General features: G+C 42.8%; 1 protein-coding gene across 1 annotated transcript in view; it reads left to right on the top strand.

The window, feature by feature from the left end:
• The window catches only part of EDA (ectodysplasin A), a 146,663-nt gene that overhangs the window by 123,897 nt on the left and 2,795 nt on the right, over positions 1 to 19,971 (top strand). The window contains exons 2-5 of the mRNA XM_039253352.1: positions 2,954 to 2,977; positions 14,426 to 14,605; positions 16,473 to 16,507; positions 17,438 to 17,489. Coding sequence (XP_039109283.1) covers positions 2,954 to 2,977; positions 14,426 to 14,605; positions 16,473 to 16,507; positions 17,438 to 17,489 — 291 coding nt within the window. The remainder of the gene's footprint in view (positions 1 to 2,953; positions 2,978 to 14,425; positions 14,606 to 16,472; positions 16,508 to 17,437; positions 17,490 to 19,971) is intronic.

The following is a 19,971-nucleotide window of genomic DNA, read 5'->3' as shown; positions in this document are numbered from 1 at the left end:
AACTGAAATTAAAATAAAAACTTTAAAAAGAACATTTACAACTCAACGCTAAAAGAAATCTAATTTAAAATGGACAGATGACCTAAGTAGACATTTTTCCATAGAAGACATACAGATAGCCAAGAGACACAGGAAAAGATGCTCAACATCAATAATCACCAAGGAAATACAAATCAAAAGCACAAGAAGATATCACCTGTCAGAATCACTAGAATCAAAACAAGAAATAATATTACTCAGCCACAGAAGAGTGTGATCCTGCAACTTGTGACAACATTGATGGACCCAGAAGGTATAATGCTAAGTGAAATAAGTCGAACAAAGAAAGATAAATACCATATGATTTCACTTACATGTGGAATCTAAAAAGTAAAGCTAATTAATAAACAAATAAAATGCAGAATCAGAGCTATAAATACAGAAAACAAGGTGAGAGTTGCCAGAGGGGAGAGAGTTAGGAAGGTGGTCAATATGGATGAAGGGGAGTGGAAGATACAAGCTTCCAGTTATGGAATGTATAAGTCACAGGGGTAAAAGATACAGCATAGGAATATAGCCAATGATATCCTAATAGAGATGTCTGGTGACAGATGGTAGCTACATTTATGGTGAACATAACATATAGAGTTGTCACTATGCCATACACCTGAAACTAATGTAACATTGTGTCAACTATACTTCAGTTAAACATAAGAATCACTGGATGCCTGGGTGGCTTAGTTGGTTCAGCATCCGACTTTGGCTCAGGTCATGTACTCCCAGTTCGTGAGTTTGAGCCCGGGGTCGGGCTCTGGGCTGACAGCCCAGAGCCTGGAGCCTGCTTCAGATTCTGTGTCTCCCTCTCTCTCTGCCCCTCCCCCACTCGTGCTCTGTCTCTCTCAAAAGTAAATAAACATTTAAAAATGTAAAAAAAATAAGAATCACTGAAAAAAGAATGGAATAAAAAGAGTTGTTTTTAAAAAAAATATTTTTTTTTCTTTTTGCTCCTCCTTTTTATGTACATATGTATGCATGCATTTGGTTCCTGGTATAAACACAATAGAAGTTAAAATATATTTTTTAAATTTCCCTTCCCCTGTTTTCTGTTGTTGATTTAGGTCAAACTTTCTCCAGGAAATCTTTTTTCTCAACTAGCAGTATATTCTCTTAGGTCTCCCCTCTTTAGTATTTTTGAATCCAACTGTAAGTTCTTTCAGGATAGAGTTGTGTTTTCATTATTTACTGTGCTGCCTTCCGTAGTCATGCTTGGTCAGGGCTGGTTGCTTGGCGATGGTCCGATTTCCTCAAAACCTGCTTTGAAGTATGATGTAACACTGCTACCTCTAGCCAGCTAAAATGATCAGAAACTTGTCCAGGGCTAACACAGCTTGTCTATGAGTACAGTGTTGCTGCAATGGCTACCATGCCACCTCTCTGCCAGGCCGAGGTGGCTGACCAGCTGGCTGGTATCTGGCTGATGGGACTGGGCTTTTCTGTGTAAATTGTTTCTCAAATAGCTTTTTTGGTCAAGGACACGGCCCTCCTCATGTTGAGTGCTGCCTCTTAGTTGGCAATATTTGTGTAGTCATGCTTCCTTGCCAGAACCTCCCTGCACATTGTCAAGAGCTGTCAATGCCATTAAAAACATAAAGGATAAGCCCCAGAAAAAGAATACAAAGGACTGGGAGGAGGAAAAAGAATGGAGATTTATGACCTTAAGTGCGCAGGTTCCTAAACCCAACCTAAAACGTCCCTCGCACATAATAATTCCTACTGTTACACATGAAATTTGGCAGGGAAATTATGAAAATAAAATTATTTTGCAAGGGGAGTCTGCACAGACATTGGTTTCAAGGGGCCTGTGTAAGCTCTCTTGGCCACACTGATGGCCCTCCAGGTTAGAGACATTGTTGGCTTCAGATTGAGCCTCTGATACAGCCCACTCTTACAAAGATCATTCTTGGCTTGTTGCAAGGATAAAATGAGATGATACATGGAAATAGGTTGTGTAGACTATAAAACAATATGCAAATGCTTGGTGTTCTTTTTGTAAGCTCCTGAGGGCACTGACAGTGGTTTAATGTTGTCCAATAGTGTCTTCATGGGAGTTTGGAACAGATTTCAGACACCTATTTCTAAAGAAAATCAAATCCACCAACAGAATGAAGAGAATTGAGTCCCACGGAGGGAAAAACATGTCTGGGAGATACCGAAATTGTGTGTGTCTGGGGAGTGGTTGTCATCTAAACATATAAGAAAACCCTTGTGTTTCCTGAGTGTCCTCAATTGATTAGAATTGTTTTCTTTAGAAGTGATTTCCAAAAAAATGCCTGTGATTTCATTGTCAGTGAAACTGTTGACACTTCTTTTAAAGTGTCTGTTAACTTATAGCAAATTACAGTGGGAGTGCATGTGGTCCCCACATGAATGTATTATGGTCACACTGTTTTAATAACTAACAATTTAAATCACAGTAAGTGACTAAAAAGTAAACTGCTGCTGCTTCTGCTGCTTCTGCTCCTTCCATGAAAATGACCCTTTTTTCCATTTAGCTTCAATTCATGAGACTTCGTGTCAGTTCTTTACCTGGATGCATGACTCTCCAATCTCAGGACTTGCAGAATTAATGGAATGCCGTCCTAAGGTTGTTGAGTTCTGTGTTTATGGGCATTTCATCCCTATGAAGAAGTACCCATTCCCTCGCTGCAAAGACTGAGCCTGAAAGATTTTTCTCTCTAAGGAAGAATCGTTCTTATAACTGTTTTGTTACAATAGCAAAACAAACAAACAAAAAACACAAACAGACTGGGGAGGTCTGATAGTTGGGAGATACGTTGCCGATAACCTGAGCCTTGGTGTGGGGCTCCCTCAAACTCTGCAATGTCTTGGGAGTTTCTCCTGTGACTGTCTTGGAGAATAAACACTCTCTGTTAATGTCCAGTCACTTAATTTTCCATTTTCTTTTTTTTAACAGGTCCAGTTAAAAACAAGAAAAAGGGTAAGTTAAGCTTCTGATTTTATGAAATTGTTCTCATGTCTTTTGTAAAATTAGAAGAAAAGGAGCACCTGGGTGGCTCAGTCAGTTAAACATCTGACTTTGGCTCAGGTCATTATATCACAGTTCGTGAGTTCGAACCCCGCATCAGGCTGTCTGCTGTCAGTACAGAGCACACTTCGGATCCTCTGTCCTTCCTCTCTCTGCCCCTCCCTTCCCCCCCCTCAAATAAATATTTTAAAAAATAAAATAAATAAAATTAGAATAAAAAAACAAGGAAGTAGGATTTTTATATGTTCTTTCAATGCTGCTTGTTCATTGATTTATTCAATCACCTGTGATCTTCTCAAGTATTGTAGCTTCTGTGGAACAAGAAATAGAGATTGTGTTTCGGTGATGATCCATGAAATTGCTTCTCTAGCAGAGTATGAAAGTTGTTTTTATTTTTCTTTCTTGCTCCCTCTTTCATACAAATTAAATTTACATTTCTTTTCTTCATTCATCCTTACTCTTTCCCTTGTCCTCTGTCCTTTTTTTTTTTTTTTTTTGCTCTCCTTTATCAAATCACTGATCATCTATGAATTAAGTCCTGATGAAATAAGTCCTGAGACAGCTTGTCAGGACTGAGTATACTACCTTCTGAGAGACGTCAGTATCTTATTCTTGACCTGAAAGCTATCCCTATCCTATGTCTCAGTCAGGGAAGATATTTCTTGCTTTGAGGTTTCAGTATCACTTTCTCTGTGATAGAGAAACTAGGCTGAAGTAATACCCTGATCTTTTAGTCTATTCATGGAAGCTTCTAGTTGAGCAGATCTATTTTGCCATTGTTGGGTCAATATGTTTCTGATATACCTCTTGTCCAAGAGCTTGTACAAGCACTTGCATACTTAAAGAATATGCAAACATATGTACAAAGAGCACCCAAAGACAGAACAAGTTCTAAAAGACAGAATTGGGCAATATGGCAATATGGTCCACTCCTTAGGACTGAAAAAAAAAAGAAGAAGAAAAGAAAATAAAGAAAAAGAAACTACAAAACCAGTTTTAAATACCTATTTGTTTCTGTGTTCCTACCTGGAAAGAAATAAAGAGTGAAATTAATGATTTTTTCATTAAAATGCTTTAAGTAAAATGATTCTGTTAAGATTTCTGGAGCTTTATAGTAGGCCAATCCCAAAGTAGGCCACAAAGACTGGCTTCAGCCACTGCCTGCCACTTCTCTGAGCACTAGGGTACCCTGGTGACTTGAGGTACCATGGCCCACATGGAAAACCTATGTTGCTATTGGAAAGAAGCTGAGGCATGGTCTGGCCTCCTGAAGACCGGATCTGAGGAAAGGTAGAAAAGAGGTGGAGAGCTGGGATCAGTGAGGAAATCTTTCTCCATTGGGCCTGGGCATTCACCAACATATTATGTATTTAAGAAAGTAAATTTAACTTTTAGGCATGTATGTTCTTTCTAATACTTTTTTTTTACAGCAGTTTTAAGTTCATAACAAAATTAAGGGGAAATTACAGAGCGTTCTCATATATTCCCTGCCCCTACATGTGGACAACCTCCCCCACTATCAACATCTTGGACGAGAGTAGTACATTTTCTGTAATTGATGAACCTTCATTGACATACCATTACCACTCAAAGTCCATAGTTTACATTAGACTTCATCTTGGTGCTGTATATTCTATGGGTTTTGACAAATGTATAAAGACAAAGATCCCCATAGATTACAGTATTATACAGAATAGTTTCACTGCCCTAAAAATCCTCTGCTCTTTACCTCTTCATCATTGCCTCCTCCCTACTGACTGGCAACCACTAATCTTTCTATTGTCTCTTTAGCTTTGTCTTTTCCAAACTGACAGTATTGGGGAGCCTGGGTGGCTTAGTCGGTTGAACTTTGGCTCGGGTCATGATCTCATGGTTCGTGGATTCGAGCCCTGCATTGGGCTCTGTGCTGACAGCTAGCTCAGAGCCTGGAGCCTGTTTTCAGATTCTATGTCCCCCTCTCTCTCTGACTCTCCCCTGCTCATGCTGCCTCTCTCTCTCTCAAAAATAAATAAAACATTTTTAAAAAGAACAAAATTTCAGTATGTAGCCTTTTGATATTGGCTTCTTTCACTTAGTAATATGCATTTAAGTTCCTCCATGTCTTTTCATGGCTTGATAATTTCTTTTTAATTTTTTCCTTTTTTTCTTCTAAGTTTTTACTTTAATTCCAGTTAGTTAATATAAACTGTGATATTAATTTCAGGTGTACAATATAGAGCTTCAACAAATCCATACATCACCTGGTGCTCGTCACAAGTGTATTCCTTAATCCCCATCACCTATTTCACCTATATCCCCTCTCCTCTGGTAACCATCAGTTTGTTGTCTATAGATTAGAATATGTCTCTCTCTCTCTCTCTCTCTCTCTCTCTCCTTTTGCTTGTTTGTTTTGTTTCTTAAATTCCACATGTGAGTGAAATCCTATGGTATTTGTCTTTCTCTGATTTATTTTGCTTAGCATAATATTCTCTAGCTCCATCCATATCACATCTTCTTTCTCAGTTCATCAGTCAGTGGACACTTGGGCTATTTCCATAATTTGGCTATTGTAGATACTGCTGCTATAAACATCAGGGTGTGTGTATTCATTTGAATTAGCATTTTTGTATTCTTTGGGTAAATACCTAGTAGTGCAATTGCTGGGTTTTAGGGCAGTTTTATTTGTAACCTTTCGGGGAAACTCCATACTGTTTTCCAGAGTGGAAGTACCACTTTGCATTCCCACCAACAGAGCATGAGGGTTCCCCTTTCTCTACATCCTCACCAACCCCAGTTGTTTCCCATGTCATTAATTTTAGCCATTCTGACAGGTATGAGGTGATACCTCATTGTAGTTTTGATTTGCATTTCCCTAATGATGAGTGATATTGAGCATCTTTTCATGTGTCTGTTGGCCATCAGTATGTCTTCTTTGGAAAAATGTCTACTCATATCTTGTGCCCATTTTTTAAATCAGATTATTTGTGTTTAGGTGTTAAGTTTCATAAGTTCTTTATATATTTTAGATACTAACTTTATCAGATATGTCATTTACAATTATCTTCTCCTATTCTGTAGGTTGCCTTTTAGTTGTGTTCATTGTTTCCTTTGCTGTGCAGAAGTTTTTTATTTTGATGTAGTCCCAATAGTTTATTTTTTATTTTGTCTCCCGTGCCTCAGGAGGCATATCTAGAGAGAAGTTGCTATAGCCAATGTCAGAGAAGTTACTGCCTGTGTTCTCTTCAAGGATTTTTATGGTTTCAGGTCTCACATTTAAGTCTAATCCATTTTTAATTTATTATTGCGGATGGTGTAAGAAAGTGATCCAATTTCATTCTAATGCATGTTGCTGTCCAATTTTCCCAGCACCATTTGTTGAAAAGGCATTCATTTTCCCATTGGATATTCTTTTTTTCTCCTTTTTCCCTTTTTTAATAGTTTATTGTCAAGTTGGTTTCCATATAACACACAGTGCTCATCCCCACAAGTGCCCTCCTCCATGCCCATCACCCCTTTTCCCTCCCCCTCGCCCCCAACAGCCCTCGGTTTGTTCTCAGCATTGAAGAGTCTCTCATGGTCTGCCTCCCTCCCTCTCCCCAACTATTTTTCCCCTTCTTCTCCCTCATGGTCCTCCATTAGCTTCCTCCTAATCCACCTATATGTGCAAACATATGGTATCTGTCCTTCTCTGCCTGACTCATTTCGCTCAGCATAACACCCTCAAGGTCCACCCATGTTGCTACACATGGCCAGATTGCATTCTTTCTCATTGCCATGTAGTATACCATGGTATAGATAAACCACATCTTCTTGATCCATTCATCTGTTGATAGACACTTAGGCTCTTTCCATGTTTTGGCTATTGTTGAGAGTGCTGCTATGAACATTGGGGTACATGTGCCCCTATGCATCAGCACTCCTGTATCCCTTGGGTAAATTCCTAGCAGTGTTATTGCCGGGTCATAGGGGAGTTCTAGTGTGAATTTTTTGAGGAACCTCCACACTGTTTTCCAGAGGGGCTGCACCAGTTTACATTCCCACCAACAGTATAGGAGGGTGCCCGTTTCTTTCTCCACATCCTTGCCAGCATCTAGAGTCCTCTGATTTGCTCATTTTACCTACTCTGACTGGTGTGAGGTCGTACCTCAGTGTCGTTTTGATGTGTATTTCCCTGATGAGAAGGGATGCTGAGCATCGTTTCATGTGTCTATTGGCCATCTGGATGTCTTCTTTGGAGATGGGTCTGTTCATATCTTCTGCCCATTTCTTCACTGGATTGTTTGTGTTTTGGGTATGGAGTTTGGTGAGTTCCTTATAGATTTTGGATACTAGTCCTTTATCTGATATGTCATTTGCAACTGTCTTTTCCCATTCCGTTGGTTGCCTATTAGTTTTATGGATTGTTTCCTTTGCCATGCAGAAGCTTTTAATCTTGATGAGCTCCCAATAGTTCATTTTTGCTCTTGATTCCCTTGATTTTGGGGATGTGTCAAGTAAGAAATTGCTGCGGTTGAGGTCAAAGCAGGAAAGAGTATCCAATGGAAAAAAGAAAGCCTCTTTAACAGATGGTGCTGGGAGAACTGGACAGCAACATGCAGAAGAATGAAACTAGATCATTTTCTCACACCAGACACAAAAATAAACTCAAATGGATAAAGTACCTGAACGTGAGACAGGAAACCATCAAAACCCTAGAGTAGAACGCAGGAAACAACCTCCCATTGGATATTCTTTTCTGCTTTGTCAAAGACTAATTGACCATCTAATTGTGAGTTCATTTCTGGGTTTCCTATTCTGTTCTGTTGATCTATGTGTCTATTAAACAGTACCATACTGTTTTGATTACTACATCAAGAATGTAGTTTTTAACTTTTGTCACATCTCCTTTGAAATGGAAATTATATGCTAGCCAGTCAGATCCAACAATACATTTAAAAAACTATTCACCACAACCAAGTGGGATCTATACCTGGGAGGCAGGGCTGGTTCAATATCCACAAACTAATCAATGTGATACATCACATCAATAGAAGAAAAGGACAATAACCACATGATCCTCTCAATAGATGCAGAGAAAGCATTTGACAAAATACAGCTTCCTTTGATAAAAAAAAAAAAAAACCTCAAGAAATTAGGGATAGAAGGATCACACCTCCAGATCATAAAAGCCATATATGAAAGACCCACCGTTAATATTATCCTCAGTGGGGAAAAACTGAGAGTTTTCCCCCAAGGTCAAGAACAAGACAGGGATGTCCACTCTCACCACTGTTATTCAACATAGTATTGAAAATCTTAGCCTCAGCAATCAGACAACACAAAGGAATAAAATGCATCCAAATCAGCGAGGAGGAGGTCAAGCTTTCACTCTCTGCAGATGACATGATACTTTATATGGAAAACCCAAAAGGTTCCACGAAAAATCTGCTAGAACTGACCCATGAATTCAGCAAAGTTGAAGTATGTAAAATCAATGCACAGAAATCGGTTGCATCCCTATACACTAATAATGAAGCAACAGAAAAAGAAATCAAGGAATCAGTCCCATTTACAATTGCAACAAAAACCATAAAATACCTAGGAATAAATCTAACCAAAGAGGTGAAAAATCTACACACTGAAAACTATAGAAAGGTTATGAAAGAAATTGAAGAGGACACAAAAAAATGGAAAAATATTCCATGCTCCTGGATAGGAAGAACAAATGTTGTTAAAATGTCAATTTTACCCACAGCAATCTGCGTAGTCAATGCAATCCCTACCAAAATAACACCAGCATTCTTCACAGAACTAAAACAAACAATAGCCAAAGGAATCTTGAAAAAGAAAACCAAAGCTGGAGGCATCACAATCCCGGACTTCAAGATGTATTACAAAGCTGTAATCATCAAAACAATATGGTACTGCCACAAAAACAGACACTCAGATCAATGGAACAGAGTGGGCAATGGGTCCATAAATGGAGCCTCAAACGTATGGCCAACTAATCTTTGACAAAAGAATAAAGACAGTCTCTTCAGCAAATGGTGCTGGGAAAACTGGATATGCACAAAAATGAACCTGGACTGCTTTCTTACACGATACACAAAAATAAACTCAGAATGGATGAAAGACCTAAACATAAGACAATAAGCCATCAAAATCATCCAGGAGAAAGCAAGCAAAAACATCTTTGACCTTGGCCACAGCAACTTCTTATTGAACACGTCCCCGGAGTAAGGGGAAACAAATGCAAAAATGAACTATTGGGACCTCATGAAAATGAAAATCATCTGCACAGCAAAGGAAACAATCAGCAAAACTAAAAGGCAACTGACACAATGGAAGAAGATATTTGCAAATGACTTATCAGATAGAGGGTTAGTATCCAAAATCTATAAAGAACTTATCAAACTCAGCACCCCCCCAAAAAAAAAAAAAAAACAAATAATACCGTGAAGAAATGGGCAAAAGAAATGAATAGACACTTCTCCAAAGAAGACATCCAGATGGCCAACCTACACATGAAAAAATGCTCAACATCACTCATCATCAGGGAAATACAAATTAAAACCACAATGAGCTACCACCTCACACCCATCAGAATGGCTAACATTAACAACTCAGGCAACAACAGATGTTGGGGAGGATGTGGAGAAAGAGGATCTCTTTTGCACTGCTGGTGGGAATGCAAACTGGTGCATGCAGCCACTCTGGAAAACAGTATGGAGGTTCCTCAAAATATTAAAAATAGAACTACCCTACAACCCAGCAACTGCACTACTAGGTATTTATCCAAGGGATTCAGGTGTGCTGTTTTGAAGGGGCACATGCACCCCAATGTTTATGGCAGTTCTATCGACAATAGCCAAAGTATGGCAAGAGCCCAAATGTCCATTGATGGATAAATGGATAAAGAAGATGTGGTACATATATATACAATGGAGTATTACTCGGCAATCAAAAAGAATGGAATCTTGCCATTTGTAACTATGTGGATGGAACTAGAGGGTATTATGCTAAGCAAAATTAGTCAGAGAAAGACAAATATCATATGATTTCACGCATATGAAGAATTTAAGATACAATACAGTTGAACATAAGGGAAGCAAAGCAAAAATAATATAAAAACAGGGAGGGGGACAAAACATAAGAAACTCTTAAATAAGGGAGAACAAATAGGGTTGTTGGAGGCGTTTGGGGAGGGGGATGGGCTACATGGGTGAGGGGCATTAAGGAATCTACTCCTGAAATCATTGTTGCACTATATGCTAACTAACTTGGATGTAAATTTAAAAATAAATAATTTTTTTAAAATGGAAATTATAATAAATGTAGAAAACTCAACTGGCTTTGACAAGGATACCCTCTACTCCTAACACAAGTCCAGGGATGACTTTCCTTCTTATTAGGTAGACTTAGTAACACTTTCTAAGTACAGCTACTAAACAATGAATAAGCATGTTATATTTATTAGAAATAGAGATACTGAGATAAAGAAAAGTGGTGAGAGAGAAAGAAAAAGAAAAGTGGTGCCTGCCCTTTAGCTTGAATAGTGGAAGTACACACAAATAACTACAGTATAAAGAATACTATCATAGAAGCCTGAACAGTGTGCTGTGGGAGCACAGAGAAAGAATATGTACTTCTCCATGGGGAAGTAAGGAACCACATCTCAGGGGGAAGAAAACAGGGCTGCCTGGGTGACTCAGTCAGTTAAGCATTTGTCTGACTCTTGATTTTGGCTCAGGTCAGGATCTCACAGTTCATGAATTAAAGCCCTGTGTCAGGCTCTGCACTGACAGTGCCAAGCCTGCTTGGGATCCTCTCTCTGTCTGCCTCTCTCTCTCTCTCTCAAAATAAATAAATAAGCGTTAAAAAAAGAAAGAAAGAAAAGGGGTGCCTGGGTGGCTCAGTTGGTTGGGCATCTGACTTTGGGTCAGGTCATGATCTCATGGCTCTTGAGTTTGAGTCTCCGCATTGGGCTCTGTGCTGACAGCTTAGAACCTGGAGCCTGCTTCAGAATCTGCATCTCCCTCTCTCTCTGCCCCTCTCCTGCTCACAGTCTGTCTCTCTCTTCAAGAATAAATAGACATAAAAAAAGAAAGAAAGAAAAATAGTATTTAACCTGGACTTTGAAGGACAGGGGGGAAACGTTCCAGCAAAGGGAACAGCATATTCAAATTTCTCAGAAACATGAGAGAACATGGCATGTTTGGTGGAACAGCAAGTAGGTTAGCGATGTACTATAGGCCATGTGTGTGGTCGGGAGTGGCATCCAGTAGTAATGTTCTCCAGTGAGTGAGAACTGAGAGAACACACTTGCTAGCGACAATAGAAGGCAATTGTCTAAGCTAGAAGCCCTGTAATTACAATTACTGGAATGCAATGCCTCTGGCATAGACTCGGATTGCTGCTCCGCACTGCTACCTTGTTATATGGGCCGTTATGGGAAGGAGAATGTACATAGACCTTAAACATTTACTTTCTCTGAAAGTGATTTAGAAGCCATTTAATACAGGTTTCCTTGGACACAGTGAATAGGCACATGCCTGAAGAAGTAAATTGAGTTGTTCATTTAATTTCCATCTTTAATAGAATTTTCCTCTCCTACAACTAATTCACTCATGCTCATTCTCTGTCTCTCTCTCCCTCCCTCCCTCTCTCTCACCATCACTCACGTGCTTTGATTTGTTCTTTCAACAATTTGGTTGTCACTAAAGGGTGAGGGAAATGCCCCTTCCGTGAAGTTTAGCCTTGAAAAGAATGAGATTACTCTTCCATCTAAGACTGCACAGGATAATTTTCTAAGTACAGAAGTCTCTGGGCTTTTGTGTCATGAAGCGTCCTGTTGAAGTCAGGAAACCTGGAGAAAGAATTCAACACTCTAAAGGCATCCTCTCATCCAGAGGTAATTTTGCACATGCTCCTCTCTGGAGCCAACTTTCTGGAGGTCATGCAAGTGTGAGAACCACATGTGCCTAAACCTGGTTATAGAGGAGCTGCAGAACTATATCCCAGCAGGTTGTTCCCAAATGCCTTCCAACATTTTCATAAGTGAACATCCTCTGTTTACACTGCAACCATTATTCTCTTTGACTAGAGGAGTTTCTGGCTGTAATTCTTCCAAAATTACACTGGCAATCACAGGAGATTCACAGCCCTGACACTGACGTTTGTACTACCCACAGAACACCCTCTAGCTTGAAAATCAGTTAGCCCTGGAAATTCTGGGACTTAGAACAGTCTAATATGCACCTTCCTCTGTGTCTATGCCACCCAGAGAACAATGATGGAGAAACAAACCTTATTGCCAGGCTATGGCAGTTTCCTGACTGCCAGGGTTAAGTCAGTCTTCCTTATAGAACCTCACTCTTGGGAGGAAACTTAGAGAAATCATCAAGGCCAAGCTCCTCATTTCACCAATGGAGAAACTAAGGCTCAAGGAGAGGTAGGGATTTGCCCAAAGTGTGTCTGTGGCAGAGCTGGGGCTTACAGCCTTATCTCCTGACTACAGATTTTGTGTTCTTTCCACTGCACTAGCTGGAATTGAAACTTGGGCACTGAATAAGCCTGACTTGGAAGCCGCCCAAATCTGAAGGGAGATGGCTTTCCCGTTCAGCATCTTGAAATTGGCTAACCTAGAAACTGGGCAGATCCAATCTTTTACTGCTACTGCTACGTGCAGGGAAAATGCTAAAGCTCCTTCCTGCCTCTAGGTCTTTAAGGCTTCAGGGACTCTCCATGAGAGAGAAGATCTCTGGACCTTCCTTCCTTTCCTCCCTGGGGAAGGAGCCCCACAATGACCCCGTTGTTTCATTCCGAATGCAGATGCGGTTAGACATGGACAACTGGCCTCTTGAATGGCATTGCCATGGGGATTGAGTTTCTTGAACATGTAGCATTATTTTTAAAAGAGGGCCTGATAAACCAGGTCAGGATTCTCCTGCCTAAGAGTCTGGGGAGTAAAGGAGTCAGAGTTATTAAGGAGATGCTTATGTGAGACTTAACAGGGTTACATTTAAAACTAAGAAAGTACCACTGGTGGAGATACTGTCATGGAGTCTCTGATCAAAGCCCTGTATTACTAGGATTTCCACAAAATTGTGAGAAAGTAGTGAAGGGAAGAAGACCCCCCCCCGCCCCCCATGGCTACCTGCAGTGAATGAATTGGGCTGCACAGAGCAGAGGAAGTAAACAGGACTTGCAGGGCTTGGTTCAAGACCACAGTTATGACTCAATCAAATAGCTACATCCTGGTGGGAATATTGGAAGGACTGGAATATGGAATAGAAGGGCCAGGATTGTTCTGAAAGGATGGTGAGGAAGAAAAGAGGAGCTGGTGGGCTTGATTAATAATACATTCTAGACCAAGGCCTCTGAGGAAAGATGTTGGGAAGCTAGATTATGCAGCCTATAAAAATAGAGGTTGATAGGTGACTTAATGTCTTGGAGCATATGAGGGTGATTATGTATATGCTGGTCACTATTCTTCTCTATCTACACAAAGAACAGAATAAGAGCTTAAATTGCCACAGGAGGAATTTCAGCTAAATATATGGAAGAACTTCCAAACAGTGAGGGGGTGATAAACACCGGAACATGTTACCAAGAGAGTTTGCAGAATTGCCTTTCCCAAAGATCTTTAAAAATAGGGTTTAGAGAGGTCAGCTGAAAAAGCAAAACCTGCCAGCTGCCTCCTTAGCTTCTTCTACTCTCCACCTCCCCTTCTTTCCTTTAATCTCTTTCTCTCTCTCCCCCTTCCTCCCTCCTTCTCTCCCCATGTCCTCCCACCTCTCACCTCCCAAACTCCTTCTCATTCCCAGCTACCACCACCTTTATACCAACCCCTAGTTCCTGTACATCCTGACGTCTCTAGGAAACCTTCCTGGAGTTGATATTATCCCAAGGTCAGGCCACCCTCCTAGCTCCCTTTTCTCTTCTGCATCACGTCCACCAAATTGGGCAGTAAACATCAATGCCACACTCTTTAACTATAGCCCAACTCTCAATTCTAAAAAGTAACCCACAAGTCTGGCTACTTGCTAATTCTAATCTTTTGGACTCAGTTAAAATGTAACCTGTGTTTTGAAACCTTCCCTGGCCTCTTAAGAATTGTATCTACTATTGCCACTAATATAGCACTTATACTCTCCTGCAGCTGTATCTCTTTCCCAGTAGACTGAACTCCATAAGGGTCATTTATTTCTATACCTTCAAACCAGTTCTGTAAGTAATTATTCATGAAAGGGAGTAGGGAGTGTGTGTGTGTGTGTGTGTGTGTGTGTGTGTGTGTGTGTGTGTTGTGTAATAAAGGTGTTTACCTCTTTAACAGCAAGAATTCCCAGAGGGCTGACTTTGTTTCCTTACAAGTCTGTAGAACTCCTGGCAGTACATTATCAGCCAACAACTACACATTTAACATTAAGTCTTGCGTTTCAGGAAAGAAGGCAGGACCTCCTGGGCCCAATGGCCCTCCAGGACCTCCAGGACCTCCAGGACCCCAAGGACCCCCAGGAATTCCAGGAATTCCTGGAATTCCAGGAACAACTGTTATGGGACCACCTGGCCCTCCAGGTCCTCCTGGTCCTCAAGGACCCCCTGGCCTCCAGGGACCTTCTGGTGAGTTCTTCTGTCTCTTCACCTGCCCCTAGGCTCCTTGCAGGTACTTTAAAAGAGCAGGATTGGGTGATCCCGAGAGCAGTTTCAGATGGTGCCGATGGCTTTGGTGAGCAAACGTCTCCGAGTTCCGTGGAGAGCCAGGAATGTAAGAAGGCAGGAGGGCCTGACCTACTCTAACTTCTTGTGCATACCAACCTGTCAAGGATAGGCCACCTGTTCTTGACGTCTCCATCACAATCCCTCCCTGACTCCAGGCTTCCCTGCGGTGAGCAAGTAAACTCGTATGTACCGGTTTCAGTGGGGGAATGGATTTGGTCTGCTCTGATTTCCAGCATCCAGCACCACATGCAGACATCTGATTAGAAACAGGCTATGGAGGGGCGCCTGGGTGACTCAGTCGGTTAAGCGTCCGACTTCAGCTGAGGTCGTGATCTCACGGTCCATGGGTTCGAGCCCTATGTTGGGCTCTGTGCTGACAGCTCAGAGCCTGGAGCCTGCTTCCGATTCTGTGTCTCCCTCTCTCTCTGCCCCTCCCCCACTCGCTCTCTGTCTGTGTCTCTCAAAATAAAATAAAGACATTAAAAAATTTTTAAAAAAAATAAAGAAGCAGGCTACGGAGAGGCATGTTGGGAACTAGAAAAACATGACAAGCTCTAGAACAGTCTCATCCCATGAACTCTGAAGTGCCTTTCCCATAAAGGTAGACAAATAGTCACTGGTGGCCAAGGAGTTGGAAACTTACGAGTCCCTCAGGCTGTAGAAGAAGCAAATGCAGTCACTGTGACTGAGGAACCAAGTGCTTCTTGCACTACATCGTTACTCCACCACATTGCCCATTCAAATAGCATCTAATCTCTTTGCATCTTTCCCCTTGGGCCCAGAAGGCCATCTAAAAAGTATAGATGCCAGTCCAAACCTGCCTAATTGGACTTGACAGGAGTCAGACTGCCAGGGCTTTGGTCAGTTGTTATTTCCTCATCTTGCTCCCCTCTTGTATCTTGGGGCTTTAAAGAAATGGACTCTCGGGGCGCCTGGGTGGCTTAGTCGGTTAAGCGTCCGACTTCCGCTTAGATCATGATCTCGCGGTTCGTGGGTTCGAGCCCCGCGTCGGGTTCTGTGCTGACTGCCGGCTCAGAGCCTGGAGCCTCTTTCAGTCTGTGACTCCCTCTCTCTCTGACCCTCCCCTGCTCACGCTCTCTCTCTCTCTCTCTCTCTCTCTCTCTCTCTCTCTCTGTCTCCTAGAAATAAATAAAAAACATTAAAAAAAAAAAAGAAATGGACTCTCTACACAACTGATTTCTCTAGGCCCTCAAATTCTGAGACTTTGATCATAGTTCACGTGGGGCTAATCAGCATTACTGTGATAGAGAGAGGTAGAGGCTTTTTTTCCCCTTATCCAATCTTTTCCTTAGATATTGAGCATTTTCTACATACAATATACATATTGATAAGTGGTCCCTGAACCCATGGAGTTTCTGTCCTAGAAGAGGAGAGACGTGATTAAAGAAGCAAGATGTAAACAAACAGCAATGCTATCTATGAGGAAAATTAAAGAAAGGAAGCAAAAGACTGAAGAAGCAAACAGCGTTGTCTCAGGGTCACGCAGTGGCAGGACTGCTCTCTCATCTGTCTTTACAGATGCTCAGTGAGGCTTGCCTTGGGCCAGCATTAGCAAGAGGCCAGTTTCCCTGCTGGAGGCTAGGCCCTCTGAGGAGGCAGGTCACGGACAAGTAACAGAAGGAAGTGGTATCCTCCCCCACCCCTGGCCTGGCTGCCCAAAGCAAGTCTCACTGCCACTGGCTGCCTAGGAGAGGGGAAAGGGAAGTAGAAGGAGCATGCCCTCTGATTGTCCTGTCCTATTTTGCAGGTGCTGCTGATAAAGCTGGACCTCGAGAAAACCAGGTTGGTTGGGAACTGCTCTCCTCTTCGGGGAGGAGGGAAGGCCATAGGCTAGAACCACCTTAGTGTTTGCTCCCTATTAAATTTGCTGAGGCTTTGTTTTGTGAGGATATACCCTGGAGCTCCTGAGATGGTTCACTTACAGCCCCCCCCCCCATGTCTATGAGCAGAAAAGCCTTGCCCCAGGGCCTGCCTTTAACTAATGGAACTGAGTCTTGCCTTGGCCATTTCCGCCCCTCCACCACCACCACTGCACAGAGGACAGAGGGTCACCATATCCAAGCTCAGGAGTCCACTGAAATGTGACGCCAGTTAGGCCTATTGACCTGAGCCTCCAACCTCCCAGACACCCCAGACACCTTGTACTCAGACCACCTAGGATCAGGGATTTGAAAATCAGCCAACCAGCTCCAAGCCAAACCCACTCTGGGCTTCTGCCTTAAAGGCCTGAAGGGCTCCTCCGTTGTCTTTTGAGCTTCCTAATCTTTGTCTATTGGCAAGTTCTGCTGCCTTGCCTTGTCTCATCTCAGCCTCCCTCACTACAGCTGTTCAGCCATGGTTAGAAATTTACACAGCTGCACAGTGCTTGATGGCTTGCAGGGAATTTTATATCCATCACCTCATTTGATCTTCAGACATCCCTGTGAGAGAGGCCAGACAAAGATTCTTTAAAATCCCCATTTTACAGTTAGGGAAATGAGGCTCAGAGGCATTCCATTCCACTGAGGTCACAGAGCTAGGAAGTGGCAGAGCTACAAATCGTATTACTCACTGGCAGAGATGTGGTCACTGGCATCCCAAGACAGGAGAAACGGATCAGAATTGCGATATGAAAGGAGAGTAGAAGTCAGAGGTGAAAACATGGAAACTGGTGGCTAAGCACGAAGCCATTTCTCTCCTTGACTATTCTCTCTATCCTTCTCATCCTCCCAGCCAGCCGTGGTGCATCTGCAGGGCCAAGGGTCAGCAATTCAAGTCAAGAATGGTAAGAGTCCAAATAGGCTCTCTCCCTAAGAGGAGCTTCTCCTCTTCCTTACCCCTAGCCTTCAGATAATCAGCAGCCTAGCTCCTCTCGGGCCCCTAAGTAACCGCGGCAGTAGGGGGCCGTTCTGTACGCCATTTGCCCTCTACTGGCCGTCCTGGATAATTGCGTGCACCGAGACCCAAGGCTACACACCAATTCCATTTAGAATCACTGAGGAGGAAACCGAAAGGGACTTGAGACATCATCAAGCCTGGGAATTCCCGGGAGGAGCAGGTTGTGTCAGTCACCATGGGGATATGTGTAGTTTGATCAACATCTTCCCAATACAAACTAGAGAAAGTAAAACTACAGAAAAGTAAATTCTTCTTGTCTGATGGGTCTTCACAGAAAATGGGTGGAGAGAGTGTTTCTCCGGGTGAGGGGGAGCATGTTAGACTCTCCACGGAGTATGAGATGCTAGTATCTACCAAAAGAGGAAACAGGTTTAAGGAGGTTAAGAAAACTGATTTAAGGTAACCCCTGCGTTTAATGTAACCCAGAGTCCCAGAGAGATTGGACAATACCGTAATAAGTCATACTGCCTTAAGTTTGTATGGTACTTTAGAATTTTCAACATGTTTTCTTTGTGTTTCGTGTTATGTGATCCTCACAACAACCCTATGGCACAGGTATTATTAGCTCCTCTGTGCAGAGACAGAAACTGAAGCTCAGAGAGGTTAATTAGCTGGCCTAAGCTTTCAGCTAAGCGTAGGAGCTGAGATTCACAACTATGTCCATGTAATTTTTTCCATTGCACTATGCTTCTTCAGTGATGTGTGTACACTCCTTTGAATGACTGGGTTCATTTTCTCTCCCAAAGAGACATGAATATTCATTAACGAACAGCACTTTGAAATAATGTCCCGTCCCCAAGGTGCACAAAGCCTAAGATGCATGAACCCACAGGAGCCTTGGGAAGCAGCAAGCCAGCCAAGATGCCAGATGCTTACAGAGCTTGGAGTGGAAGGAAGGGGCTCTGAATGCAGAAGCAGTAACGAAGGTTAAGAAACCTGCTGCATGGGAACAGCTCCTAAAAGCCCAGCCAGTCCTGAACTGGCTGTGCTCAGCTTCCTTAATGATTGGATTTAGCTACATCCTGGACTGCCACCTGGATGCCTGGAATTTAATAGCCTCAAAAGTATAAGTAGGGACAGAATAGTGGCAAAACCCAAACAGTCCTACTGAGACCAGGTGCCTTGGGCCCTGGGGCCTTGGATGGGCCATAATCACCATCTGTCCAGGGAGGAGTGAGACAGGGAGGAAATAGATTTGTCTGGGTGGATGGGTGGCCTCTGTGCTTATTCTGTGCCAGAAGCTACAGATTTTGCTCCCACTACCACACAACAAGACTGGTTCCAGCCCCTCTGGGCCAATCCCTAATAGTAGTTTATGCTGATCTTTAGTTCTGCCACGAGTGGAAGGGAGGGAGGCAGGGGTGGAAGGGCATCACACAGAGAAGTCATTTGAAGGGGCAGAACCAGGGCTCTCTTCCCAACTCCTATCCCACCTACTGTCACCTCGAGGGAAGATGACCATCTATTACAGAAGGCCAGTTTCCTCACACCTCAGAGAGGCAGGCCTCCTGAGACTAGCCCAACACAGACGTTTGAAACATAATTTCTTGGGTGAAGAATGGATGGTTTTGAGGGGGAAGGGCCCCACGGGCTTGGACCCCCTCCTCTGGTGGTAGAAAGGAACATCTCTCTCTGTGCAAGACTGCGAGGGAAGCTTGTCCTCTGCCCTCAGATATAGGCTCCCGCTGTCCAGCAAAGGTGGTAGGACTCTCCCTGTGCCCCAGGTGGGGCTGCGCTGACAGACAGATGCTTTACCAGGGGTGCCTCGCATCCCAGACACCCTCACCATCCTTTTGACTCATTCTAGTGCTGCTTGGTGGGCTGCACTCTCATAAAGATCCCCCTCTCCTATAGGATCTTATTTCTGGTGGTCACCCGTCCCAGCTGCCATGAAATCTGACTCACCCCTGATCCCTAAGGTTCTCCAGGTAGACAATTCCTTGGGCTGAGTGGTTTCCTGGGGTGGGGTTGGGGGGATGGAAGCCTTCCAAAAAAGTGTAGGAATGAAGGAGCTATAAAAAGGAATCTTTTAAGGAGAAGGACAACATCCACGAACCTATAAGAGAAGAGAGGGATTCAGGAGCTATGGCTAAAGAAATAGGATGGAATAATAAGACCTAGCCTGCCACTCAGTGTCTGAATTTTGCCTGTGCAGGCCCCAGAACAACAGAGACAATAGGGCAGCGTGCCCACTCTCTTCTTACCCCCTACCCCCAATTCCAGCCAGAAGGTGTTAGTTAAAGACCCTTCCAGATGGAGGGGTCAGGATAGGAGAGAGGGAGACAGACAAGTGGACCCCAGGGGTCCGAGGCAGGCTGGCAGATGCTTCACAAACAGAACACTGTGTCTGCTTCCAAATGCTGTTCTTA

Source organism: Hyaena hyaena, unplaced genomic scaffold, assembly GCF_003009895.1.
Source record: "Hyaena hyaena isolate Hyena2069 unplaced genomic scaffold, ASM300989v1 scaffold_451, whole genome shotgun sequence".
Classification (NCBI taxonomy): Eukaryota; Metazoa; Chordata; class Mammalia; order Carnivora; family Hyaenidae; genus Hyaena; species Hyaena hyaena.
This window is presented reverse-complemented; position numbering and strand designations above follow the sequence as displayed.